Source organism: Maylandia zebra, linkage group LG16 (assembly GCF_041146795.1).
Source record: "Maylandia zebra isolate NMK-2024a linkage group LG16, Mzebra_GT3a, whole genome shotgun sequence".
In the NCBI taxonomy this organism is placed as follows: Eukaryota; Metazoa; Chordata; class Actinopteri; order Cichliformes; family Cichlidae; genus Maylandia; species Maylandia zebra.
The window spans coordinates 31034129-31061541 of record NC_135182.1 but is presented as its reverse complement, the minus strand read 5'-3'; the positions used below and the strand labels follow the sequence as shown (position 1 = coordinate 31061541).

The window sequence follows — 27413 nt, the reverse complement described above, 5'->3', positions numbered from 1 at the left end:
CGAGTACTAATGGTCTGAGCTTAAGAAAACACCTTTGCCAATCCTAAATTATATCCAAACCTACTTGGATCCTGTCTGAAAAAGTTACTCACCCCCCGAGGTTATGCCACAGGACAATGATCTCAAACACACCAGCAAGTCCACCTCTGAATGGCTCAAAAGATTTTGGAGTGGCCTCAATCCAACCGAGATGCTGTGGGATGACCTTAAACAAGCCGTTCATGTTCAAAAACTCTCCCGATTGACTGAATTAAAACAATTCTGCAAAGAACACTGAGCCAAATTTCCATCACAGAGATGAGAGAGACTCACTGCTAGCTGTCACAGTTCTGCCAGCGTTGGGACAACCAGTTAAAAGAAACAAAGCTCGAGGTTTAATTTATATGAGCAATATGTTTTCCTTCTGAATGCAGAACTGATCAGTAATTTAAGAAATGGTCAAGATCAATTCTTATTCTGCTTTGAACTAACTGTTCCGGTTATCTGGGCCTACACAACCAAACCAGAGTTCCTTTCTGTATAGAACTGCAAGGCAAAGCTGCTCTGAGGGCAGGAGCTAAAACAAACTGTTCACTGCCTGCCTGGGCAGCCAAAGTACACAGCAGCACCAGCAAGATATTTCTCCAGGATGTTGGTGGACCTAACAGAAGCCAGACAGTGGATTCTGGGCATTTATAAAACAGGTAAGCAGACTCTAAAGGCAGCGCTAAGCCAAAAAGAAAAGAAAAGAAAAGAGCATGAACCCAGCTGTTCCCATTCAGCACTAGTCATCAGAAATACATTAATTTATATTTAAACACCCCAATCTTAGCAGTGCTCAGCCTTTGGCAACATGTATCAACTTTCATGCTAACAAAGCATACTTTGTTTACATGCAAATGTGCAGGCTGTATGTACCCAATGTATGTTGTTGTTGTTTTTTTAAACACCAATTGTGCATGGAATTCATTTACAGAGCAACTTTATTTTGATTCCAGTGCAAAGTATTTAAATTGCCTCTTTGGCCATCTACCACTGCAATGCTCAATTTACTGCCAGCTTATCTGGTGTGCATGGCACGTGCCACCAAACAATAACCCACTTGACAAAGCAGCATACATAGCAATAGACCTTGCAATGGAGTCATGTTTCTCTCCACGTGATGAATCCACTCTTAATATACCCACATGGCTTGGTCTGCTAAGTATCTCTTAGGGTGTGCCCTGGCTGGCTTCACAAAAAGCATATTTTAAAAGGCAGGGCAATTACAAGGACAAAATAGCCTACAAATAGATGTGGATTTCCTCCAGTTTAAGCTGAGGTGTAGACACTTGTGCAAGTTAACTGACCATTGTGCAGTCTGTTTTATGAACACATGGAGCCAAAGGAGAGGAAGAAACTAAAGAAAGGAAATAAGAGAAAGACATTTAGGACACTCAACTACAGTAATATATGTTCAGTTCTCTCAGCTTTTCTCAATATCAGAAGCTCTTCAAGAGTTAAAAAACAAATAAAGCAAGATAATGTTTTGCTGTAGAGCTACTTTTTTTTTTTTTTTTTTTTAAACACATCAGCTGCTCACCACTTGTCACCAGGAATTCAATTGGCTATTCTGAGCTGGAGGCAGCTTGCCAAAGTTTTATATGATGCGGTTACTTTAGCACTTGCTTCTGGGAGTCAGTCAAACTGAAAGGGTTGGTGCTAGCTTGGATCAGCAGGAGGAAAGCTCTGCCATGATTGGTCATTCAGCTGTTAGACAGCTCTTGATATCTAGCCTTACCGGACAATAACTTTTTACAGTTTGCTCCATAGACTATATGCAGGCACCCTTTGGTTTCTGAACACCATGTTTTTCGCTTTGCCTATAGTATTTTGACCACCAACATGTTGTATATTTTGGAGACAAAAGCTTAGCTATCATGCTGGATTTACAGTTGTGTGAAAAAGTGTTTGCCCCCCTTTCTGAGTTCCTATTTTTTGTATGTTTATCACACTTAAATGTTTGAGATCATCAAAGAAATTTAAATATTAGACAAAAATAACACGAATAAACACAAAATACAATTTATAAATGAAGGTGTAGGCCACTCCAGAGTCTTCATTTTGTTTTTCTTAAGCCATTCAGAAGTGGACTTGCTGGTGTGTTTTGGATCATTGCCCTTTTGCAGAACCCAGGTGCACGTTTGAGGTCACAAACAGATGGCCGGACATTGTCCTTCAGGATGTTTTTGGTAGAGAACAGAATTCATGGTCTATTTACCACAGCAAGTCTTCCACTTCCTGAGGCAGCAAAACAGACCATCACACTACCACCACCATGTTTTACTGTTGGTTTGACGTTCCTTTTCTGAAATGCTGTGTTACCTTTACACCAGATATAATTGGACACACGCTTTCCAAAAAGTTCAACTTTTGTCTCGTCAGTTTCCCAAAACTCTTGTGGATCATCAAGATGTTTTCTAGCAAAGCAAAATGTTTATGTTGCTTCAGCTCAGCAGTGGTTTTCGTCTTGGAACTTTGCCATGCAGGCCATTTTTGCCCAGTCTCCTTCTTAGGTTGGAGTCATGAACAATGACCTTAACCGAGGCAAGTGAGGGCTGCAGTTATTTGGATGTTGTTCTGGGGTTAAAAGTAGAGCTTTTTTCCCAATAAGTTGAATACCTACCATGACTACTCCCTTTCAGTCAAATCTCACCAATAGTCTAGAAGGAGTAGCAATTCTTGCAGATCTTAGACTTCCACTGAATAAGCTCATCGGTCCTTTGATTGAATGAGCTAAAGAAATCACAGTTTATGTTGTTTTTGATGGATCCCTCTGCCAATCATCTGTCGGTGCATGTGTTCCCACTGTATCACAGCACCTCGCAGCAAAACAATCTCAGGTCCCCCTCATCTAGATCAAAGTCTTGATTTTATATTTTGTTCGATCGTTATCGCTCTTCAAAGTTCGGTGCCTTGAGCTTCCCTGAGCACTGCTGACAGGTGTAGCCAAAACTATCTTCTTCATAAGGAAAACAAACCACAAGCATCACACGTAAAGTAATCTGTGTGCACCTGAGTACACCACCAACGCACACATAGACATGAAAAGGAAAACAAATGGTATGCAAAAAACCCTCTGGGAAGCAAAGGTTTTCAACACAAAGGTCGACAACTTTTAGTCCAGTTTACAGCTTAAAATGCTTGTTGACCAAGTTTCTCTTTAACACTCAAGCTAAACTAACTAGGGAACAGCAGGATTTCACACATGGACAATTTTAGAGCTTCTTCTTCACCGCTCCTTCAAGCGACTGCTGATTGTTTACACTCAGCATGATTGACACTTGGCTACCTCATTTGAGTGACTATTTTAAACGCTTTGGCACTACTTCATTACTGGAGCCACAGCTCTGCTGGCAGAGTCAGGGCATTCATTTCCCACAGCTCTTAGTGCGCCCACAGCCCTAAACGCCTCAGTGCCAGCTGCTTGTGTGCACCACTGGCAGCTCAGCACATCCAGGAAAAGTCACCCGAGATGCTCTAAAAATGTGTCTGTAGTGTTACCTCCAAGCAGCACAGGATTACACTGGTTAATATAAAGTATGTGTCTGTGCTATGGTGGGCAATAGATGCCTATTATTTAAGAGATTAAAGGATTTTCCTTCCACAGTACTGATGCACATGGTGTCATCTGGTGATTCCCCACCAGGGCGGCAGTTGCAGCATGTTAGATGGAAAGATTGTTGAATAGTCTGAATTTAAAAAAGAAATCAAAAAGCACAAATAAGTGTTTGACAGAAGAATGCCACATGCACTTAACTACAAGGCATAGGTTACAACACAGTGGCAACTTTGGGACACCCTCGCAGGAATTTGCAGTTAGCCTGTGCCTCTTTCTTTTCAGTTTAATTCAGGTGTTTTTCCAAGATTTCCAAAATAAGATAACCTTTATTAGTCCCACACGTGGGGAAATTTGTGATCCCACTTCTCTCTTCTTCCTTGTTTTGAAAGAATGAAAATAAATGGAAATAACAGACTTGATGAAGCACTGTTAAAAAAGAAAAAAAAGTAAAAATTACGACAAAGAACATTTCATTGTCCGTTACTGAGAGAGTCCTGAAAAAGTCACACAGATATTTGCACCTGCACACGAAACATCTGCTTTCACTTCGAAGTGTGGTTAGTAAACACGCAGCAGAGCAAACATGGAGCTGGAGGACCTAATCAGCCACTTCTACTTAAAGCTAGTTGGCTTTAAACAGCACTCAATGTTGGGGAACCTACATCTAAATGCTTAATTTGAGCAAAAGTGTGTAGAAATACACACGTCAAATCCAGTCTGGCCCCAAAACCTTCTCAGATACTCAGGAAACGCCACACAACAGCAAGTATGAGATGAGCGGAATTATTCACTTTGTTAGAAGCCAAAACAAAATGAAACAGCATTCATGGAAATTAAGTTCAGGTTTGTAAACTTTCATGACATTTTAGAAAAGCACATAAGATACCTTAGCAATAAAAACCAAGAAGAAAGAAAGTAATGATAACGACTGCGAACATATTAGACATATTGTAAAAGCCGAAACGGAACTGGGCCAAAGCTGGTGCACTGGACATAATCAAAATATATACATTTAAAGTAGAAAAACTCGCACCATCATTTAAACAGAGGCTTCTCAGACAGTGGGAGGCTCTAAGGACCAGAGTGGAAAGAAATCTAAGTTGGTTGTTTTTCCAGCGAAACTGGAACTGCTTCTTACCATCAATGGCACCTAGCAAAGCCTTAAATGACCCTTTGAACATCTCACTCAGCCAGCAGGCCCTGCAGAAGCAGAATACCTCCACGCAACGTTATTTGTTCCTTTTAATTGATTTTCTCAATAAACTTAAAATTTTGTCTCCACTCTATGGATCCAGGACATCATACAATTCATGTTGAGACCCGACACATGAGCCACAACAAAGGTTTTAGAAACACAGGCTGATGTAAACAGTTGCCAGCAGCGCTTCGGGAGGTCGAGAAAGAAGCAGTGTGTATCATACCGGCACAAGCATGCATTTATCCACACATCTGCAGGCTGCACAGGGGTATAAGAATGTGCATCACAATGTGATCACAAGAGAGCACAGAGGTCTTGATTTGCCAGATTCTGATTGCAGAAACGCAAAATTTATGAACAAATACAAAGAAAGAGGGAAAAGACTGTTAAATAACTCCCACCCTTGGAGCAAGAAGCACCTTTTGAGCTTATCTGTAGGGCTACAGGTTAGAAATATCTGATCACAGCAGAAAAAGATTAGAAAAGGGAAGAAAATGCAAATAAAGAGGCTGACACGGGCATGTGATCTTGAAAGTAACTAAAATGTATCATAAGTGCAAAAGCTGTATCAGATTATTTTCATCACGCTAAAAGTATGATAAGTTAGACTCAAGATTAACTTCACACATACAGTCGTTTATGAATGACCTTAAAAAAATTCCTCTGAGAATGATCAGGTACAAAGACTGGACTGAAAAAAGAGTCACAGCCAGTGTCCAAAGAAAAACTTTGAAAACCCTTCAGAAAGCCTAGAAGAAATGATGGGTGGCTTATGACTTTTGCACAGCACTATAGCTCATTCTAAGCAGAGAGCCTAAAACCATATTAACTTTTGGGGGGTCAGACTTTGGAAAACTTCCTGATTACCTCTAAATTACACCAAACCAACCGGAGGCTGTTCGCAGCTGCAGTTTGGCATCGGGACTGATCTTCAAAGAGAGCCTACAGCTCAAAGTTGATTTTCCTGTCAGGGAGGTGCTGAGAGGTGGGTAGTTTATCTTCTCAGAGCGGCTGAAAGACTGGCTCAAACATATCTAAAAGTGTTGATGTGGCACAGGTCACAGCCACGCTAACTTGTGATTTAAACTTGACCCTTTACTGAGCTACTCTGAAGGCTCCACCACCGCAGACACAGCAGCGGAGGGTAAGAGAAAGAAAATGTAAATTATTTCCATGACATCACCACAGGTAGCTCCTTTGATGCGTGTTTTTGTCCTGGACTAAAAGCATGACTGAACTTGGACTTTTCAGAGTTGCCCTTGGCATCCATTGTAGTGAATGGTTTACCTCATTTCCTCCCAGGAGCAGTGTTTGAATGCCTAATGTCAACGCAGGAATTAGACGCACACTAAACCTGGATTGATGCTCGTGAACAGGCTGTTTCTTGTTCATTTAACGAGCACTGGATATATCCTGCTCTCACTGGGTGACTTATTGCTGGAGAGAATCTGATGTTGCCTGCAATCGACTTTAGCAAGCGGAACCAAAGGTCGATAAGTCTTATCTGATGTCCTACATAAAGAAAGTCATCTGGCTTATGTACTACACACACATACACACACGCGTAAGCAAATAAACAAACCGAGCCTGCAGCGAAAACAACCTGAACAAACACGCAGGCAAGCCCTGTCTGTTCTTTTGCTAAAATTGGACGCCCACTCGTGTCTGCGCACATTGGCCACCCGCGCGTTTCACCCCTTCTGGCAACTTCTCCTTACCTTCTTCGGGCTTCCTTTCTTCTTCTCCTCCCCATGGTGGTAAACAGGCATTTGCAGAAAGTCCTCTTCACAGCAGATGAAGCTCACCGAGCATCCCATCCGAGCAAAGCCAGAGCGCACACGTCCAAACCCATTCAAAGACTCCCAGCACTCGGTGCCCTTGTTCTCTCACGCCACTGCTGCAGCTGTAGGCGCACTAATTACTGCTTCATTCCGCTTAAACGCATCGTGAATCGGCGCAGTCTGTGCGGCATCACTGTGCGCTGTTTGGGGGCGCGGAGAAGTTTCCAGGAGTTTGTCGCACTTGTTTTCGCCCGCACGCGCAGACTGAGCGCTTCCCACTGCAGACTGTGGAGGACGAACAGGTAGCCTGCAGCCTTAAACACTGAAGGTGTTCCTCCCTCCCTCTCTCGCTCTCTCTCTTCACTTCATTTATTCGGACAGTACACAATAGCTGTGTTACATTACTGTAAAGACTGAAACACGTCCATTTCTGTCCTAACAGGTACAATCCACACCAATGCTCTCCCTCCGCCTTCCCCGGGGTAATTATCTGACCTCCAGGTAAACATGTGCAGGGGTGTGTCCAGAGATTGGCGGCATCAGGTGGTACAGGCCCAAACTTATTCCACTGCTTTTTTTTGTTTCTTTTAATGAGTTCCAGTGTTTGACATATTCTTTAATGTGTATTTAAAAAGGGATGACGCTGCATCCTGTGACAGGTGAACACACCTGCCAGGACATGTTTTAGTATTATACTGGCATGCAGCTTGTTTTACACTATAGATTTAAAGCATGCATATTATTTAATAATACAAGTTGCACATCCTTCTTACACAATGTCAGTCTTACTTTAACTGTTTCACTTAACTTCAATTATACTTTCCTTGTTTTTTTTTAATCACTGTTGTAAATACATAAATTCCTGCACTATCTCATAGTATGAGGTCCTGTGTGTGGCACTTTTATTTTAACCTTGTTGTTTATTGTTGTGTATTGTAGACTGTTCTATTTTTACTCTTTATCATGCTACTGTAACACAAAACTTTCCCCTGTGGGATCAAAGTATCTAACTTACTATCTATTATACTACAACTGCAGAATAACAATATTGATAAGACAGTGTGTCAGCTGTTATAAAGTCTCAGTAACGCCTCCTGAGGCTGGTTATGTTGGAAAATTTGACCAGACTGACAAAAACTAAGGATGTTTCCTGTTTATTTTCATTTCTACTTTTAAGGAAGTTTAAATTTAAAGAAAAGTTTCACACATACTTTTAAGTTCTGTTTTAGTTCACTGTAATAAGATAGTACCACACCCCCTGAAATATAATTACCTGGTTTTAATGTACATGTGCTTTATTTAGTACAACCCCAGTTCCTGAAAAACGTTGTGAGTCACTGTGTAAAATGTACATTAAAAACAGAATGTAATGTTCTATAAATCTCTTAAACCCATATTTTATTGACAATAGAACATACTAAATGTTGAAACCGAGAAAGCAGCACATCTCATAAAAGTTGGGACAGCGCCATGTTTCCCATCGTGTAGCATCCCCTCTTTTTTGAACTACAGTCTGCAAAAATATGGGAACTGAGGAGAGCAGCTGAAGGACTTTTTGGGAGATGAATGTTGTCTCATTCTTGTCAGGTAGAGGACCATAGCTGCTCAACAGTCCTGGTTCAGCTTTGTCGCATGTTTCATGTCATGATCCTTCAAATGTTCACAGCTGTTCAAAGCTCTGAACTGCAGACAGGTCAGTTCAGCACCCAGACTCTTCTACTATGAAGCCATGCTGCTAGAAGAGCTGCAGTATTTGATTAAGCATTGTCTTATTGAAATATGCGTCTGGATCCAAATGTATGTTCCTCTAAAAGCTCTGCATACCTTTTAGCATTGGTGGTACCTTTCTATCATCTTTGAATGATAGAGCTTTAACCTGCATTTGTGAACAGCGTAGTGAACTGTTTTCACGGACAGTGGTTTGTGCAAGTGTTTATGGCTGTTTTGATGCAGTGCAGTGCTCCATGAGGCATCCAATAGTGATTTTCAGCCCTCCTTATGCACAGATTTCTCCAGGTTATGTTAAAAATATTATGTAGTGTAGCTGATTAGATATTGTACTTCATACCATTTACTTTATAGCTTTAATTTAATTGCATTATTTAAAATTACCTGGCAGTAAAGAAGTAATCAAAGTCATGTCCTGTTGCAACATTAAATTGATACTCTGTGCATTCAGTTATGAAATGTAGATGATTCTGCACAATATGTACTTTAAGTATAAAATTAGTTGCTTTGAGTATACTATCCTGCTATTAAGTAGCACAATAGAGTAAAAAATATCAGGAGACAGTCAATGAAAGTTAAAAAGAAATCCTGTGAAATATTAATTTTACTATTAGAATTTAAGTTTTAGTTTTTTAGCTCATTACATGGATTTTTTGATTGCTGGTTGAACACTAAGTGCAAAACAAGCAATACAATCTTCCAGTGTGCTGTATTTTAATTTGTAACTTTGTAACTGAGACAAAAGATTTGCATTTCTCAAATCCATAAAATCCTTCAAGCGCTTCAGTTTTAGTTCTTCAACCCTGGTGTGAGGAGTTTGCAGAGTGAATGAATCTCTGGGGTATGTAGTCAAGTGTGGTTAAAGGGCTTTTCATGCAATGATGCTTCCCCCTGCTGGATCATTTGTAAAGTAGTGACCAGAGTCAACAGAGCTGCCCGCTTTTAACCTTTCTTTAACCTGTCTTTCTATTGGATACAAAAATACTTACAAAGCTGCACAGCTATCCTCCATAACTTTCTTCTATTCCTGGACACTATCCTGTGTAACGCTGTGTGAGACTGTTACATCATTTCAAAGTCGGTTTATTGTCTTGTAAGTGTATATGTCACGTAATGTACTTGAAAATAACGATGGGAAAGCCGCACAAACTTCAAGCAGTTATTTCCTGCACCCAGTCTCTTTCCTGAATCTTTTACCTGCCACAGAAATCGATTTATGTTCAGGAAAGATGGTGAATCTCGGTGAACTTCGATAAGAACCGACAGCGGTTTTAGACCCTGAAACTAAGGAAGCAACAACATGAAAACCAGATTACCAGAAGTACTAAAACATATTACTGAGGACACTAATAGACTATGAGAGGACGGACATACAGAAATATAAGAGGTCCAGGACCTTGACAGCATCCACGCTGAATGTAAATGAGCTGGATTACCCCCAAGATGTAACCATGAGGATGCAAGGAGCAGAAATACTGAAGGTGAACAAGTTTAAGTACCTGGGGTCAACCATCCAAAGCAACGGGCGATGCACAGGAGAGGTGAAGAAGAGAGTGCAGGCAGGGTGGAGTGGGTGGAAAGGAGTGAAAGGGAAAGTTTGCAACATGGTAGGGAGACCTGCCACAACGTATGGTTTGGAGTCAGTGGCAGGAGGCGTAGATATGGAGAACATGCAGACGATTGGTATGACAGAGGCGAATGCTATGGACAGGGTGGCAGATAAAGCCAAAGCTGACAACACTTCAATAAAAACCGAGACTCCGATCGATGCATGAGAAGAAGAAACACACTTTTTTTCTTTTTATAATCTGTACCTACCTTCTCTTGTATCTTCAGTAACAATGCCGAAAATGTTATACCTTCAGATTTCCCCGTTAGAAAAAGCCAATTAATTGCTTCCATTTAACACTACAACTCAACCAGTATTTTTTGACTCAATAATAAAGCCTATCTATGAAAAGCCTTCAGCTGATCCAACATGCTGCAGCTAGAGTCCTGACAGGGATTAGGAAGAGAGAACATATTTCTCCCATACCGGCTTCTCTTCACTGGTTCCCTGTTAAATTCAGAATCCAATCTAAAATCCTGCTTCTCACACACAAGTTCTTGAACAATCAGTCCCCATCTTATCTTAATTACCTTATAGTACCATATCACCCCATTAGAGCACTTCACTCTTGCATTGCAGGCTTACTTGTTGTTCCTAGAGTATTTGAAAGTAGAATGGGAGGCAGAGCCTTCAGTTTTCAGGCCCCTCTTCTATAGAACCAGCTTCCAGTTTGGATTCAGAAGACAGACACTATCTCTACTTTTAAGATCAGGCTTAACACTTTCCTTATATAGCAATCCTAATTCACTTGCTTGATCACATAACATATAAATTAACACATTAGTACACTGTGCAGATAATAACAGACACAATTACATAGACTTTATCAGAAAAACATTTTACCTTAACAAAGATATATAATTTGAGTAAAATGAAGATAAACAATTAACAGAAACTGAACAATTCACCTCATTCAGTCTTTTGAGTGTACCATGGGTTTCATAACATACTTTCAGAGTACTTTCAGACATGTGGCTTAGGTACAAGGTGATATAGAGATTAAAAAGCGTTTTTTCTTTCTCTGTCTCTCTCTCATGCTCACTTTCTTTTTGTCTTGTCCCACTTTCCAGCACATGCTGCTCCTTTTTCTCCAAACTTCTAACAAAGAAAATGTTGTAGCCATTTTAGTTTCCTTCAAAAAGTGTTAACTCAGTTAAAGGTTTTCATGAAGTTAGCACTGTTGCCTCACAGCAAAAAAAGGTCCTGAGTTCGACTCTACCATCAGGCTGGAGTCCTTTCTGTGTGGAGTTGCATGTTCTCCCTGTGTTTGCGTGGGTTCTCTCTGTGTTTGCGTGGGTTCTCTCTGGGTACTCCAGCTTCCTTCAGCAGTCCAATGGCATTCAGTTGGTGGGGTTAAGTTGACTGGTGATTCTAAATTGCTCATAGGTGTGAATGTGAGCATGAATGGTTGTTGGATTCTCTGTGTTAGCCCTGCAACAGACTGGCGATGTCTCCAAGATGTACCCTGCCTCTCACCCTGTGGTAGCTGGGATAGCCTCCTGTCCCCCATTCCCCAGCTCAACTCTGACAAGGACAATAACTGAATAAACTAAATAAACTGCACAGATGGATAAAACCTGTCATACATTGCATTATATGTATATACAATAATCATCTTTTATTGAATTGATTTAAAAAAAAACAGTTTAGATGTGTTTTTCTATTAGAAAAAGCTCATCTGATGATTTTCAAATCACGTAAAGGAATGAAAAAATAAAGGAGGTTAAAGATTTTAAGTTTTTAGGAATAATTTTAGATTTACATCTCAAATTTGATAAGCATGTAAAGAAGATTTCAAAGATGGTTAAGGTTAATCCAACCCACTTCAGCACCTCAGTTATTTATGCATTTGTTAAGGGTTCAAATATTGAGGAGGGATACAGGAGGAAATCCAAATAACAACACTGATCCGGCCGGGTGGAGTCAAACGATGAGTTTAATGAACACACGTGTGGGAGATGAACACTGTACGCAGACAGCATCGATCTCACTCGAACAATACACAATCAGTTGTTTTTATACCTTCAGGGAAATTTATGACGCCCCCTCATGCGTCATCACATGCATAAGTTTCAAAACCACAATGACTTTTAACACAGTTTGAAAAAGCAACATCGCCTCGTCTCCATGCCAGGTGTCTTCCTGTCGCTGCCGGACGCTCGCTTATCGTCTGGAACATCAGCAGCAGTTCTGCAACAAACTGTTCTTTTGTAGGCACAATTTTGCAGTCACAAGCAAAATATGATTAACCTCTCACCTAAAAATGAGTCTATCTACTGTGTGTGTGTGTGTGGGTGTGTATGTGTCAACCTGAAATGCACTCAGTTTCACCTCTCACCTCACCAGCTAAACCTTGTAACCTTTCCACCAGACCAGAGGCTCATCCTTATGTGTAATAACCTAACTGAAACTATATCTGTAACATGTTGAATAAATTTTTTAATCAAGAACCTCTACTAAAAGCTTAATCAAAATATATAAATGAATAAAAGACAACAATGAATAACCTGGTTAGTCAAATAGCATCCTCCCAACAGCTCCTCAAAGTAACTTACACTTAGACTCTGCTTTAGTTTCACTTTCACAAGCACGCTCTGCAAAAGCCTGCGCTTCCTGTCTACTTTGGCACAGAGTGTACTCAGAGTTAGGCCTTTCTTTTATAATGCAATGTAATCTACATATAAACATTTAAGATTATGAAAAGCATTCCAAAGCATTTAAGATTATCGATTTAACTCAACAGTTTAAAGTGGTTATAACTGCACCTGTAATAAAGGCTAATTGGGTGCCAATATGTTTAAACATTTGAATACAATATCAATGCTGTAAAGACCCCCATGAAAAGAATATCGAGGGAACAGTTTACCCTGCCCGGGATAGGGTTACCGGGGCCCCGCCCTGGAGCCAGGCCCGGGGAGGGTGCCCGAGGGCGAGCGTCTGGTGGCCGGGCCTTAGTCCATGGGGCCCGGCCGGGCACAGCCCGAAGAGGAGACATGGGCCCATCCTCCCGCAGGCCCACCACCCGCAGGAGGCGCCATAGGGGTCGGGTGCATTGTGAGCCGGGTGGCGGCCAGGAGCGGAGGCCCTGGCGGACCGACCCCCGGCTGCCAAGACTGGCAATAGGGACATGGAATGTCACCTCTCTGGTGGGGAAGGAGCCTGAGTTGGTGCGTGAGGTTGAGAGGTACCGGCTAGATATAGTTGGGCTCACCTCTACGCATTGTCTGGGCTCTGGAACCAGTCTCCTGGAGAGGGGCTGGACTCTGTCTCAGTCTGGAGTTGCCCCTGGTGAGAGGCGGCGGGCTGGGGTGGGTATTCTTATATCCCCTCGGCTTGCTGCCGGTACGTTGGGGTTTTTCCCGGTGGACGAGAGGGTTTGTTCCCTGCGCCTTAGGGTCGGGGAACGGGTCCTGACTGTCATCTGCGCTTATGCGCCGAGTGGCAGTTCGGAGTACCCAGCCTTCTTAGAGTCCCTGGGGGGGGTGCTGGAAGGTGCTCCACCTGGAGACTCTGTTGTCCTGCTGGGAGACTTCAATGCTCACGTGGGTAACGACAGCGAGACCTGGAGGGGCGTGATTGGGAGGAACGGCCTCCCTGATCTGAACCCGAGCGGTGCTTTGTTATTGGACTTCTGTGCTAATCACAGTTTGGCCATAACGAACACCCTGTTCGAACATAAGAGTGTCCATAAGTGCACGTGGCACCAGGATGCTCTAGGCCGTAGGTCGATGATCGATTTTGTAATCGTATCACCAGACCTGCGACCATATGTTCTGGACACTCGGGTAAAGAGAGGGGCTGAGCTGTCAACTGATCACCACCTGGTGGTGAGTTGGATCAGGTGGCGGGGGAGGACGCTGGACAGACCTGGTGCACCTAAACGCGTAGTGAGGGTGTGCTGGGAACGTCTAGCAGAGGCCCCAGTCCGCGAGATCTTCAACGCACACCTCCGGCAGAGCTTCAACAGCATTCCGAGGGAGACTGGGGACATTGAGTCCGAATGGACCATGTTCAGCGTCTCCATTGCCGAAGCTGCTGCATTGAGCTGCGGCCGCAAGGTGGTTGGTGCCTGCCGTGGTGGTAATCCCCGAACCAAATGGTGGACACCAGAGGTGAAGGGAGCCACCAGGCTGAAGAAGGAGGCCTATCGGGCTTGGTTAGCCTGTGGGACTCCGGAGGCAGCCGACAGGTATCGACAGGCCAAGCGGAATGCGGCTCGGGCAGTGGCTGAAGCAAAAACTCGGGTGTGGGAGGAGTTCGGAGAGGCCATGGAAAAAGACTTTCGGACTGCCTCGAAGAGATTCTGGCAAACCGTCAGGCGTCTCAGGAGGGGAAAGCGGTGCTCTACCTGCACTGTGTATAGTGCTGGCGGAGCGCTGTTGACGTCGACTGAGAAAATTGTCGGGCGGTGGAAGGAATACTTCGAGGACCTCCTTAATCCCACTGACACGTCTTCCGGGGAGGAAGCAGAGTCTGGGGATGAGGGGTGTGACCCGCCGATTTCCGGGGGCGAGGTCACTGAGGCAGTTAAACAACTCCTTGGTGGCAGAGCCCCTGGTGTCGATGAGGTCCGCCCCGAGTTCCTGAAGGCTCTGGACGTTGTAGGGCTGTCTTGGTTGACACGTCTCTGCAATGTTGCGTGGAGATCAGGGGCAGTACCTGTGGACTGGCAGACCGGGGTGGTGGTCCCCATCTTCAAGAAGGGGGACCGGAGGGTGTGTTCCAACTACAGGGGGATCACACTCCTCAGCCTCCCCGGGAAAGTCTATGCCAGGGTGCTGGAGAGGAGGGTTCGTCCGCTAGTCGAACCTCGGATACAGGAGGAACAATGCGGTTTTCGTCCTGGTCGCGGAACACTGGACCAGCTCTTTGTCCTCTCGAGGATACTTGAGGGTGCATGGGAGTTTGCCCAACCAGTCTACATGTGTTTTGTGGACCTGGAGAAGGCATTCGACCGTGTCCCTCGGGGCGTCCTGTGGGAGGTGTTGCGCGAGTATGGGGTGTCTGGCCCATTGCTACGGGCCATTCAATCCCTATACAACCGTTGCAAGAGCTTGGTTCGCATTGCCGGCAATAAGTCGGACTCGTTCCCGGTGGGTGATGGGCTCCGCCAAGGCTGCCCTTTGTCTCCGGTTCTGTTCATAATTTTTATGGACAGGATTTCTAGGCGCAGCCAAGTGGCGGAGGGCTTTCGCTTTGGTGGCCTCAGAATCTCATCTCTGATTTTTGCGGATGATGTGGTTCTGTTGGCTTCATCGGGTGAGGGCCTCCAGCTCGCACTGGAGCGGTTCGCAGCCGAGTGTAACGCAGCGGGAATGAGGATCAGCACCTCCAAATCTGAGGCCATGGTTCTCAGCCGGAAAAGGGTGGAGTGCCCACTCCGGGTCGGGGATGAGTTCCTGCCCCAAGTGGAGGAGTTCAAGTATCTCGGGGTCTTGTTCGCGAGTGATGGGAGAAGGGAGCTGGAGATCGACAGACGGATTGGGGCTGCGGCTGCAGTAATGCGGACGCTGCACCGGTCAGTCGTGGTGAAGAGGGAGCTGAGTGTAAAAGCGAAGCTCTCAATTTACCGGTCGATCTACGTCCCTACCCTCACCTATGGTCACGAGCTGTGGGTAGTGACCGAAAGAACGAGATCGCGGATACAAGCGGCGGAAATGAGCTTCCTCCGAAGGGTGGCTGGCCTCTCCCTTAGAGATAGGGTGAGAAGTTCGGCCATCCGGGAGGGGCTTAGAGTAGAGCAGCTGCTGCTCCACATCGAAAGGAGCCAGCTGAGGTGGTTCGGGCATCTGGCAAGGATGCCCCCTGGGCGCCTCCTGGGCGAGGTGTTCCAGGCATGTCCCACCGGGAGGAGGCCCCGGGGCAGACCCAGGACACGCTGGAGAGATTATATCTCTCGGCTGGCCTGGGAACGCCTTGGTATTCCCCCGGACAAGCTGGAGGAGGTGGCTGGGGAGAGGGAGGTCTGGACCTCTTTGCTTAGGCTGCTACCCCCGCGACCCGACCTCGGATAAGCGGATGAAGATGGATGGATGGATGGATCAATGCTGTAGATTATGTTATTAATGCAATGATAATGATGATGACCATGAACAATAGCAGTAAAGTATTTCTCTGATCTCCACACATTCCATGATATTCTCTCATTTTTCATATTTTATGACAGTTTGGACTCAAGCAGCACCATCTACAGTTCAGCATCCTTATATAATCAATCTTTGAAAATAATGGATAAAAAATCTGTTTGGTGGAATCATTGTCACATTTTAAAGAAATATAATTGACTTAGTTTAGGAGCTTCAATCACTTGTGTTGTCTTAAATTACCCTTCAAGTGTATAAATAGGCTGGTCCCAGAGTGTCTAATAGATACATCCAAAGACAAGATAGTAATCGCATTACTAGGAGTATAGTGAATGGCAACCGCAAAATATCATATCGCAGATCTAAATTTGGACAATCAGCGTTTTCCATAAAGGCTTGCCATCTGATATCAAATTGATTACAGATGTTAGTTCCTTTACATTGAAGGTTAAAAGTTAGTTAAAGGGAAATCAGAGCTGTAGTGATTTCAATTAATCTTTTTTTTGTGGGGTTTGTTTGTTTGTTTTTACATTGTCTGTTAATTGTAGCTGTATTCATGGTGTATTTTGGTTTCATGAAAATGTATGTTTTAACTCTGTGTATTGTGAATGTAAGCCCAACAAGGGACAATTGTTGAAAATTAGCTATAGCTGTAATGTTATGTGCAGCACATCAGTTTTATGTTTTATACTTGGACTATGTTAAACTGCACTGTCTGTTTTAAATAAAGAATTATTATTATATCACTAAGTACACTAAGAGATTATGAGAGGATGGATATACAGAACTATAAGCTGACTGCTGCAGTACATACATAGAGGAACAGTGTTAAGTTGAACTCTTATAGCATTACTTTGATGATACAACATTTAAAATTGGATGAGTTTAGGCATTTCAATTTGTGATTACAAAGGTTTAAAATCCTCTGCTCCCGTCTCACTGACTTAATACAAACCACCATCACTCAGTCTGCTGTCTTTTCTTATCTTCTGTCCACAAAGTGCAAATTTAGTTGTTTGTCTGGTATCAGAACTGTGCGGCTGATGGATTTCAGCTCTCCCAGTGTGGGGTCGGGTTTGATTTCAAACTGCCTGATAAGCTGTGAAAAAAAAATAGAGTTAGTGAGTTGTCTGAAACGTGGATGACAATTGATTTGAATATAGACAAATGTATTATCCCACACAATCACAAACAACAGAGATGCATAAGACACGTATATACCCTTCAGCATTAATGAAGCCGTTCCAGATTTCCGTCAGATTTTTTCCCACTTTCCATGAGACCCCTCCCCCCCCAAACCCCCGCACTTATTGTTGGACACACCTGGGTCACATTTAAAAAAATCCAGGAGTTTCCCTGGGATGTTCAGCAGTTTTTTCTCCTTCTTGTCACTTACTTGAAACAGGAGCAGATACATCTCGAGCTCAGCAATCCTGCGACCGACACAGCCTCTTACTCCAAAGCCAAACGGGATGGAGCCGAAGGGGTTTGGCCTCTCACGGCCGTCTCGGAGCCATCGCTCTGGCTTAAATGTGAACGAGTCGGGGAATGTGTCCTCATCATGGCTGATGGCATAGTGACAAAAGGTGAACGGCGTCTGTAAAGCAATCAACAACTGGAAGTCAACACAATATGGAATACTGATCCTCCCTTATAACACAATAGCCTTTTTATATCCAGGCATCATAAATATGTCTTATTAAGTTAATACAAAAAGCACTCACAAACAATCTAACAATGGTTAAAAGCAGACCTACTTTTTTTGGGAACTCATATCCACCAACAGAAACATTCTTTTCTGCAATGATCCTCGCATTCATAGAAACAACAGGATACATCCTGCAAGACAAGTTATTTTTTGTTTGCATGTTACTTTAGGCTGGTTCATAGTCTGGCTTCTTCTTAAGCAGGTGAATAAGGATGTTGACTGATGAATTAGTCTACATTTAACCTGTTAAGAGCCATGAGTTCAAATAAAACCCATTTTGGCTGCTAAATAGACAAACTTCAGGAAACTTGAAGCTTATTTTCACTTTCAAAGATTTTCAGTTTGGCTGTTACAAATATGTGAAAACTATCTACTAAAAACATGTTTGTTTCCTGCATTAATCGCTTCAGTTAAAGCTAAATTGCAGCAGTCTCACCTCAGCGTCTCTTTGATAACTGCCTTTAAATATGGCATGCCAGTGATGTCAGCAGCGGTGGGGATCCGGTCTAATGGTACCATAGTGGACACTTCTTTATAGAGTCTTTCCTGGATATCAGGGTTCTTGGAAAGCTCGTGCAAAGCCCACGTGAGAGTGTTGGAGGTCTTGGGAGTTTAAAAAATGTGAAAGTAAACTTTTGAAGACATATATGCTGAGCCTTGCATACATGTACATGCAAAAGAAAAGTGAATACACCGAGTGGTGAGCTTTGATGATTAGAGCCGTGCAGAGTGCCTTTTTACATGTGATTTTTTATTACTAGTATTGGTATTCCATTTACCGTGTCCACTCCAGCTAAGAGGAGCTCAGTGACGCTGCCATACACATCTTTAGTGCTCATCTGCGTGTTTGAGAGTAGGTATGTCAGGTATTCACCCTCCACATCCTGCTTGTTGTCAACCCGCTGCTGAATCATCTCCAACTTCTTGTCAATCAATTTTTTGGCTAGAACAGGTGCATAAAAATGGTGCAAAAAAAAAAAAAAAATAGTTGGAACACTGTATAATATCAGTCAAAACAGAATGCAGTCATTTACTCATAAACCCATATTTTACTAGCAACAGGACATAGGATGAAATATACTGTATCAACTGAGACAATTTATTATTTCATGAAACATATTAGCTTGGGTTCAATTTGATGGAAACAACATATCTTTAAAACGTAGGGACAGTTGCACCAAACTGGCAACAGTTCAGTACCATCAGTACCATAACTGGTACTTTTATATCTTTTATATCCATAACTTGATATAAAAAAAGAGCATCTTATAGAGGCAGTGTTTCTCAGAGGTAAAGATAGATTATTCACCAATCTGCAACAAAAGACCATAATCTAGAAATGCTGCCATCTACTCTGGGACAAAGCTCATTTAAAATAGAGGCAAAGTGGAAAACCGATCTGTTTGTTTGTTTCACTTTATTAAAGACACACATGGGCCCATAAAAAAATTAATTCCATAGCGTTACACAGTTATATAAAGGCTAAAATGTCAATGGTTCCATAATTTTGAATAAAACCTAACTGAACTTAGTGCAGGGTCAGTCAGAGATACAGTTATATGGGTCCGCTGCCACTGGCCAGCGAGCCTTGAAGCTACAAATGCTGGCCTAGGACCACCTGCTGGCATGATGGGAACACCCACGAGGACAGCCATGGCTGGTAATAACGGACCGACTGGTCCTGGCCCCACGAAGGCCACCGACTAACCCTTTTTCATCTGGGTTTTCTCCACAGGTCCCGGCCGTTACGGACACCATGCCCAGCTCACCTAGGGCTGCATAGGCATTGGGGCAGGAATGCTGGAGATGTGGGCAACCGGGGTATCTCCGTTGGGACTGCCCGTTAATGGAGGTGGGACAGGTGCTACGTATTGCCAGCCCTCCGATGCCCTACCCTGATTCAGGAGAGACATACCGTTTACCGGTAAGGTGCCCAGGGGGTATATGCCAGGCTTTAGTGAACTCGGGCTGTACGCAGACCCTGGTCCACCAAACCCTGCTGGAGGCTGAGTGGGTGGAGGTGAAGTGTGTGCACAGGGACATTCATAAATGTCCCTCAGTGCAAATAGAAATTAGATATCAGGAAATCTGGAATCTGGTCCGGCGGACGGAGCAGTGCCAGGCAGCGCTTGTGCGGGTGAAAAAAGCCCCCTGTGGATAACTGCTGTTCCACACACCTAACAGCTCCCTCCTTTTTATTCTGCAGACCGAGGAAATGAACCATTCGGCTTGTTATCAGCACTCAGTTCAAAAGTCTGTATCTCAGATGGTATATGGTGCATCAGTACCTGTGAAAGTCTGGAAATGCTCCATAAATGCTGAAAGGTATCGCATTGCATATTTCATCAGGATAATGTTAAACTGCATACTGCATCTATTCCAACAGCATGGCTTTTTACTAGATGAGTCCAAATGCTGAACCGGTCTGCCTGCGGTTTAGACCTTTCACCAACTGAAAACTTTCAGACCATCACGAAAAGTTCCTCTGGCAAAAGTCCAGCAGCTGGTCTCCTGTTGTTGTTGACTGTTGCTAAAAGAAGAGGACATGCTGCACAGTAGAAAACATGGCCCGTTTTGTTGCTGCCAATTGCCATGTGTCTCTGTATTGAAGCCCAGTTTTGGACCCAAAGTGCAGGATGCAGAGGACAGGACATGAAATCAATTTAACTTTAACTAAACCAAGAAAATTAAAGCAGAGGGTTACACAGCACGTGTATAAGGGAGAACATGACAAGGAATATAGACAAACAAGAGGGAAGGGGGCAAAGTGGAGACACCTGGTGAGAAAAGCTGAACTGAATCCGAGCTGAATTGAACATAATGCACATGAGACAAGAAACTATCAAAATAAAACAGGAAATGAACACTTGACAGATCCGCATACGTGGACTTTACACAGAAACAAAAAACAAATACTGGGACTAAACTTACTACACACATGTCTTTTTGACACATGACACTGAGGACTAAGCACAGATAAGACAAGGGAAGACACAGGAACAGACGAAGGCAAAAATAAAAGGGCACCCAAAGCATAAACTGAACATACATAACCTGTTACTAAAAACTGGGAGGAGCAAATTTGATGCCAAATACTAAATAGGGGTTTATAACACAAAATGGTTCACTCTGCTACTTCACCATATTACACTACATAGCACTACATCTCTGGATAAAAGATAAAAGATGCTGAATGGTGCACATGTAGTAAAGTAACTGTAAAAGGATTCTGAATCCTCAATAAGATAAGAAAAGCACTGTATAAATACCAGCTGATAGAGAATAAGGCCGTGGCTCCTTACGGGAAGTTGGTGCAAAAAACCCCCCACAGATTTATTTTTTTCTTTTTATAATAATGTTTATTGTTTCCTAACACTCTAAAACTTAACTAAAACATCAGGACTGTGAGGTTCAAACTGCTCACCAAAGCTGAAGATGCCCTCCCAGCCAGCAATGTAACGTCCCCAGTAGGGCAGCAGATTCCGGCTCCACTTGGGAAGAATAAACACTATTATGTTGTAGGAGAGCATCTGGGCTATGGAATTGATGAAATCTTGTGTACCACCAGGAATTTCCTCTTCCAGACAACCAAGCCTTGTCTCAAACAATATGGAGGCAATTCCTGAATGGATAAGAAAAAGAAAAGGCACTGAATCTAGCAACAAATTTTTTTCTTAACTTTTAGCTTCCTTTAAACTTTAGTTTGAAAATAATATTTTTTTCATTTAGTTCATTAAACAAATATGTTATTTAGCATTCAGCATTTGCAGTTTTAACCATCAGACTACCTTCTAGTGAAAACAGATAAAGCTCATTGGCAATGTTGGTCACAAAGTCTCCTGTTGGGCTGCACTGGCACAGACTGCGCATCTTCTTGGTGAAGTCTTTAACCACATCATTGATAATCCCAGAATACTGGGCCGAGTCCTTCGGATTCAGCATCCGCTTGTTAAGCACCACCCTCAGCTTGTACCACCTCTCTCCATCCCTGTTGGAACAGAAACATGTTTGCACTGAAATAAATAAATCCAAACGCAAACACAACAAAGAGTCTGAACTATGATACACTTGTGCATCCATTATGGCTGATTTTCTGCTACATTTTTCCATTCAACCAGTTTGTAGCCAGTAAACTAAAGAGCTCACACAAATATCTAAGCTGGCTGTGGTCTGCAGTTTGTTTGCTACTATGCTTACACGCGCACGCACACACACACACACACACACACATATGTATATAAAATGCATAGAAACATTGAGAGAGTGCATCCTTCATTTTGAGCACTATTTTAAACCAGTTTGTCTTGTGAACAAAGTAACCTTTTGTGTTTAAAGTGCAGCACAACAGACAGACCTGACCTTCATTGACTACTTTGATTATTTACTGATATTTACTGACTGGTATCTGTCACGGCGAGTGGAGTGAGCCGTGTAGAGGAAATGAAAGAGGATCCAATTACAGGCACTTGCTGAGATGCGAATGTGGTTTATTGTAGAACAAAGATGGAAATGGCAAAACGGAACAAAAATAATCTATACTGAGACAAACTAAACTATTGAACAGCAAACATGAACACAAAGGAATGTAAACAAAAGGTACATGATGGCGACAGCAGGGAAACCACACAGTAGATACGCAGACAGACCAGCGACTACAACAACAGAAGACACGACTTAAATACACTCAGGGAATACAGGAAGATTCCACACAGGTGGGGAACACAGCTGGAAGTAATTGACAAGAGGAGACAAGGAAGGCAAACTGAATACACTCACATAAGACACAGACTTTCACAACAAAACAGGAAACAAGAAACGCAGACTCGACACAGAGGCAGACAGAATATAACACATGGAACTCAAACTATGCTAAACATGAGACACAACCGAAGAACAAATCCTTAAACACGAATAAACAGAAACATAGAATTCTAATAATAATCAGCAAAGCACACGAGTCTCAGAAAACAATCCAAAATGCAAAAATAAACTAAAACTTAAATAAGTTAGTTTTAGTTTATAAAATATAAGAAACTCAAAATGCTGGGTCGAAACGACCCAGAACCGTAACAGTATCACTGATGCCAAATTTAATCATTTAACATTTTTTGCCATTGGTGCATCGTTCTGATGCAGTATTTACTGATATCACATTGCTATTAGTGTTCCCTGCATCAGATTTCTTCAACAAGCCTGTGATGAGTTTATTAAACTGTGGCTCTGACTGTTGACCTAGAAAAACACCAGAGTATTACTTCTGGTGTTTTCCTCAAAATCCTCAAACTTTCTTGTAATTTCCAGCTTTTCATAATAATATGACAGATATTGGGTGTGGAGCCCACTGTCTTCAGATAAACAACACAGTTTAAAATCTGCTCAGCCTTTTAGTTTCATTTGATTGCCTAATATGGTGGTTCTCAAACTGAGCCTTTGCAGATGGTGAAGGAATGACCACCATCTGCAATATAAATTTTATTTTATTTTTGCAACATAAATAGGTTTACTGCTGCTACTGCACTGAGCTTGACAGAGCTAAAATTAAACATTGATCCCCTTATATTGTCACCGGTTCATAAAACTTGTGGAGCATTAACATTTTTCTGATTTCTTATCTTTATGGAATATACCAGCCTGAGAGGAATCTATTTAACCCAAATAGGTCAAAAACAATCCCTTCCACTCATAATAAAACTCTTTCCCTGGAAATCTGTTACGTATTAGAATCTAAGCAATCACAATGAGATTATTTTTTAGGTGGGGCAGCATTACTACACTGTTTGGTAGTCTTACTCTGTAAAAGGTCCATAGCCGAATCCTCTCATGTCACGATATTCCCTCCACACACTCATGTCTCCTCTACAAGGGAACTTCTCATCCTTCCTCAGCAGCTCGGCCAAAAGCTCTGGGGTGCTCAAGGATATTGATCTGAGTCCGTCTCTGTAAATGGGCCCATACAGCTGCTTCTCATAGATCTGACGGTGGAAAAGTGATAAAGGTAGAGCTGCATTCTTATAGAATAAAGATGAAGACATTTGGGGATTTTTGCAATGTGTAATTTAAAAAGCAGACATTATATTTAATCAGTCAGTAATCAGATGCCAGAGGTCAGTGTGTGCTGGAGTGGCTGCATGTGATTCATCAGAGAAAGAAAGCAGCCCAAGACTCTGTGTCAGTTAGCTGTGAGACAAGCTGATACTGTCTGAAGGTAACTATGGACAAAAAAGTCATACAACCAGCCCAACATTTTCTATTATTTATTGTCACTGGAGGAAAATGCAGTCACTTGTAAACCCATGTCCTCTCAGATTATCAAATTTGTCACCAGGGTTTCTGAAATGCATCAGGTGGAAAACACAAAACATCTTTGACATCGAACTGAAACAATCACATATCACTGTGAGTGAACATAATAAAGATCATGCACTGCAGCCTACCTGAAGCTCATGCATACGTTTGTAGAAACCCTGAAACACCACTCTGCAAAGAAACTCCAAGAAGCTGACATGTGGGAGATCTTCCACTGTCCGAGGCTTTTTCTGGATGGTGGAGAGGGCCCCTGAGGCAGGGGAGACCCTTGCAACCCCTCTGGAGCAGACTGGGGCCAGGGAGATAGGGCACGGCAGCAGTGAGCTGCATTTTCTCTTCACCAGTCTACTGGACAGCCATGCAGCCATTATGAGGGGAGAATAGAAAATACAGAGAGCTCCTATTGCATGCAGAAGACTAGCCATAAAGGGAGGCGCCACATCTTGCTAAATGTTTAACCCTTCCAGCCCAGCTCTTAAGGATCAACAAAGACAAGAAGCCACAAAGGACCACAAATGGAAAAATACCTAAACTCACATTTTTCTGCTCAGTAACAGTGAGATGGCTGCTTTTAAGCAAGCCTGACTATAGTGTCAAAGTAAATCAATGACTGTTTCTAGTTACTGAATCAAAAGAATGCTTTTAATTTAAAACACATTTGTGTGATGAGCGAAACAGATGTGAGATCTGATCAACACGACTTTCAGTCTCCAGCAAACATGCTTTGGATACTGCAAGAGTTATATTTTTGTGTGTGTCTCATCTCAGTACCCTCCTACTGTGCTGTACAGTGAATACAGAAAGGCAAGCAGAGGTGATAGAGATCCACTTCCACACCTTTTAATCATACACAACAAAAAAAGACCAGTCTAGTACAGTCAGTCATGTGAAAGAGAAAGTATATGCTTCCTTTTCTAAAGTTGCTTCAAAAGGACTTCAGAGGACAAGTAGCAACCAGGTGCTTCTTATGAAATACACTTTATTAACTGATCATTAGTAAGAGTAATCGCCTGTGTAAAAGCAGACGTTTTGGCAGTTTTCTGGTCTGAAGCATTCAGGTGCATGTTACCATAATGCCACAATCTTCCCAGAAGTGGGCATCCCAATTAATTCACCCAAGATCGCATCGTGCAGCCCTCAGAGAAACTGTAAAAAAAAAAACCCTGAGCTCCATCTCAAACTCTGAAGGCCTCAGTCAGTATGATAGTTCATGATAGCACAATTAAAAAAAGACTGAGCAAGTTTGGAAGAGTTGCCAGGAGAAATCCTCTACTCTAAAAAGAGCAGGGCAGCACAGGTTATGTTCAAAAAGCTGCATCTGAACAAACCGCAAAACTTGCGGACCGATGAGACCATACGACCAGATGTTTGATCAGCATGCATAGAAGTATGTTTGGAGATAACTAAACACATTATAGCAACAGTGAAGCAAGGTAGTGAAGGGGTGATGATTTGGGCAGCTTGCAGTCTTCAAGTCAACCATAAGGTCCTCATTGTACCAAAGCATTCTGTCACATGTGGTGATGGACATGTGGTGGTGTGACCTCAAAAGAGCTGTGAATGAATGAATGCTCAATGGCCTAAAACAACAATGTAAAACAAAGTGGATGCTAGACTGATAAATAGAAAACAATTATGTTATCACTGCTAAATGTGGTTCTATCATGGGGTGCACTTAGGTGTTCAGAAGCTTCTTCTGCATTTTAGTTCAGTTTTTGTCAAATAAATCACATCGTGTAAATAGGCAGTGTCTTATTTTTCACCTCATTTTAAGGCTTGCTGCTGATTTATATGTGAAAACTATAACTTTAACTACAACTATAACCAGAGCTGGACTGGAACAAAAGAATCGGCCCGGGCATTTTGACTAGAGACCGGCCCACCAGGTATTATAGGAAAAGCCATAAAGCCTTTGAACGAAAACAAACGCTGTTGTCACAGTGACGTACAGTCTTGTTGGTATATGTATGATTTCTATACATTTTACATCAGATAAAAACTTTGGTTGTAAGATTCAGATAATTATTTGTTAAAAGCGAGACATTTTAAATGAGAAAAAGAAAGAAAAGTATTTCCTTGTGCCCCCCTTTCCCTGTTAATGCCCTACATGGCCCCCTGGCAACACTTTGCTAGACCCGCCCCTGCACAGTTACCAGCTGTCAGCTATGTAGAAAAGGCTCCTGGTGTTATTTGTCTCTCAGAAACAGTTTATAACTTCCCTTCAACTCATTCGTGTCACCTTAAAGGTAAACCTGTTTCTCCATCACCTGTTCAGCTCTGATGATTCAGTAAGGACATCTCCTGGTTTCATCTTCATGTTTCCCTCTCACCAGATAACCAAACCAACATCATGACCAGCAGCTTTTACAGCTGTGGCTCCAGCAAACATCAGCTGAGACTAGAAAGTAATATTAAATAAATTCTAACAATAGCTGATCAAGCTTAAACGTGCTGCTGTTGTTTAGCGCGACATCCGCTGGTTTCCCGTTCTGGCGCAAAGTGGGCGATAAACAAGAGAGACCGGACTTGCGCTAGAAAAGCCGATCAGCTGATCACTGATCAGTTTCATGATTGAAGTAGCAACAGTAAAGGGAGAGGTGAGAATGAGAGAAGAGGCAGCTGACAGCGTAAAGACACAGAATAACTCCAGCTTTGTGTCTTTTCCCATTGTAGCTGAAGTACGGGACAAACTGTGTTCCTTCTCAGCTAATTACAAAACGCGTAATATTTTCTCTGAATACGGGAGGATTCCGTTTTATATGGGACGATTCCGTTTTTTACTAATTAACCTTATGAATAAAATAAAGTTCACTATCAGTATCATCAAAGCACCCACCCAGCTGTATAGACACTTCGTCATGCTACCTAGCACGCAGTACGAGTTATTGTAACTGACTGTAAAAAGTCAACACAACGAAAATAAACTGCACCTAAACTTGGTTTATATCTGACCCAGATAGACTGCAGGTCATAACTTCTTACCTGAAGTTCAGTTCACCTCTCCTCCTCCTGCCTCTCCTTTCCCTCATCCATCTGCTGGCCTATGTGGTGTTTTTCCAGGTAGGATGGATTCCCAGAACACCACCACCAAACAACTGAGTTATTTTTACACATCTGCCAGCATCTGGCCAATCCACCACCTTTCATTGTTTATACCGTTACTGAAAAAAAATAAATCATCAGCCCATAAAAACAAAAAATCACCATCGGCCCACTGGGCAAATGTCCGGTGGGCCAATGGCCAGTGCAGCTATGACTATAACTACATTTGGAAGACAACCTTTCAAGGTCAGAGCAAAGTTTTTTGCAAATTTTTGAGAATGAATCTTTCCAATAAGACAGAGCTTGGAGTAAATGTAGGTGAGGTTTGTGTGTTTGTATTTCCAACATCTAAGCAGTCGCATAAATCACAAAAATCAA

At 42.6% G+C, this 27413-nt stretch overlaps 2 protein-coding genes across 11 annotated transcripts in view; both read right to left on the bottom strand.

The window, feature by feature from the left end:
• Positions 1-6825, bottom strand: part of tns1b (tensin 1b) — a 197548-nt gene extending 190723 nt beyond the window's left edge. For 4 of the 10 annotated variants that reach the window (XM_012921274.5, XM_012921275.5, XM_076875269.1 and 1 more), the window contains exon 1: positions 6497-6825. In XM_012921274.5, coding sequence (XP_012776728.2) covers positions 6497-6595 — 99 coding nt within the window. In that variant the 5' untranslated portion in view covers positions 6596-6825. The remainder of the gene's footprint in view (positions 1-6496) is intronic. The other 6 variants (XM_076875264.1, XM_076875268.1, XM_004559150.5 and 3 more) reach the window with 4 other exon arrangements.
• Positions 6826-15901: 9076 nt separating this feature from the next.
• On the bottom strand, positions 15902-27343 carry cyp27a1.1 (cytochrome P450, family 27, subfamily A, polypeptide 1.1). Its single transcript, XM_004559142.3, has 9 exons — positions 24122-27343; positions 23478-23659; positions 21476-21675; positions 21112-21309; positions 18467-18630; positions 18124-18290; positions 17737-17818; positions 17376-17576; positions 15902-17078 (listed from the first exon to the last, which is right to left on the bottom strand). Exons 1-9 carry the CDS (start codon positions 24416-24418, stop codon positions 16962-16964), a joined length of 1608 nt encoding a protein of 535 aa, XP_004559199.3. The 5' UTR covers positions 24419-27343; the 3' UTR covers positions 15902-16961.
• Between the last annotated feature and the right edge of the window lie 70 nt (positions 27344-27413).

Bases quoted from the DNA above. Each gene is read 5' to 3' on its own strand.
- cyp27a1.1 (XM_004559142.3), bottom strand. From the start codon at position 24,418: ATGGCTAGTCTTCTGCATGCAATAGGAGCTCTCTGTATTTTCTATTCT. The intron at 23,660-24,121 runs GTAGGCTGCAGT...TTCCACCGTCAG, and splicing joins AACGTATGCATGAGCTTCAG to ATCTATGAGAAGCAGCTGTA. The intron at 18,291-18,466 runs GTAAATGGAATA...TAAACTCCCAAG, and splicing joins TCTTAGCTGGAGTGGACACG to ACCTCCAACACTCTCACGTG.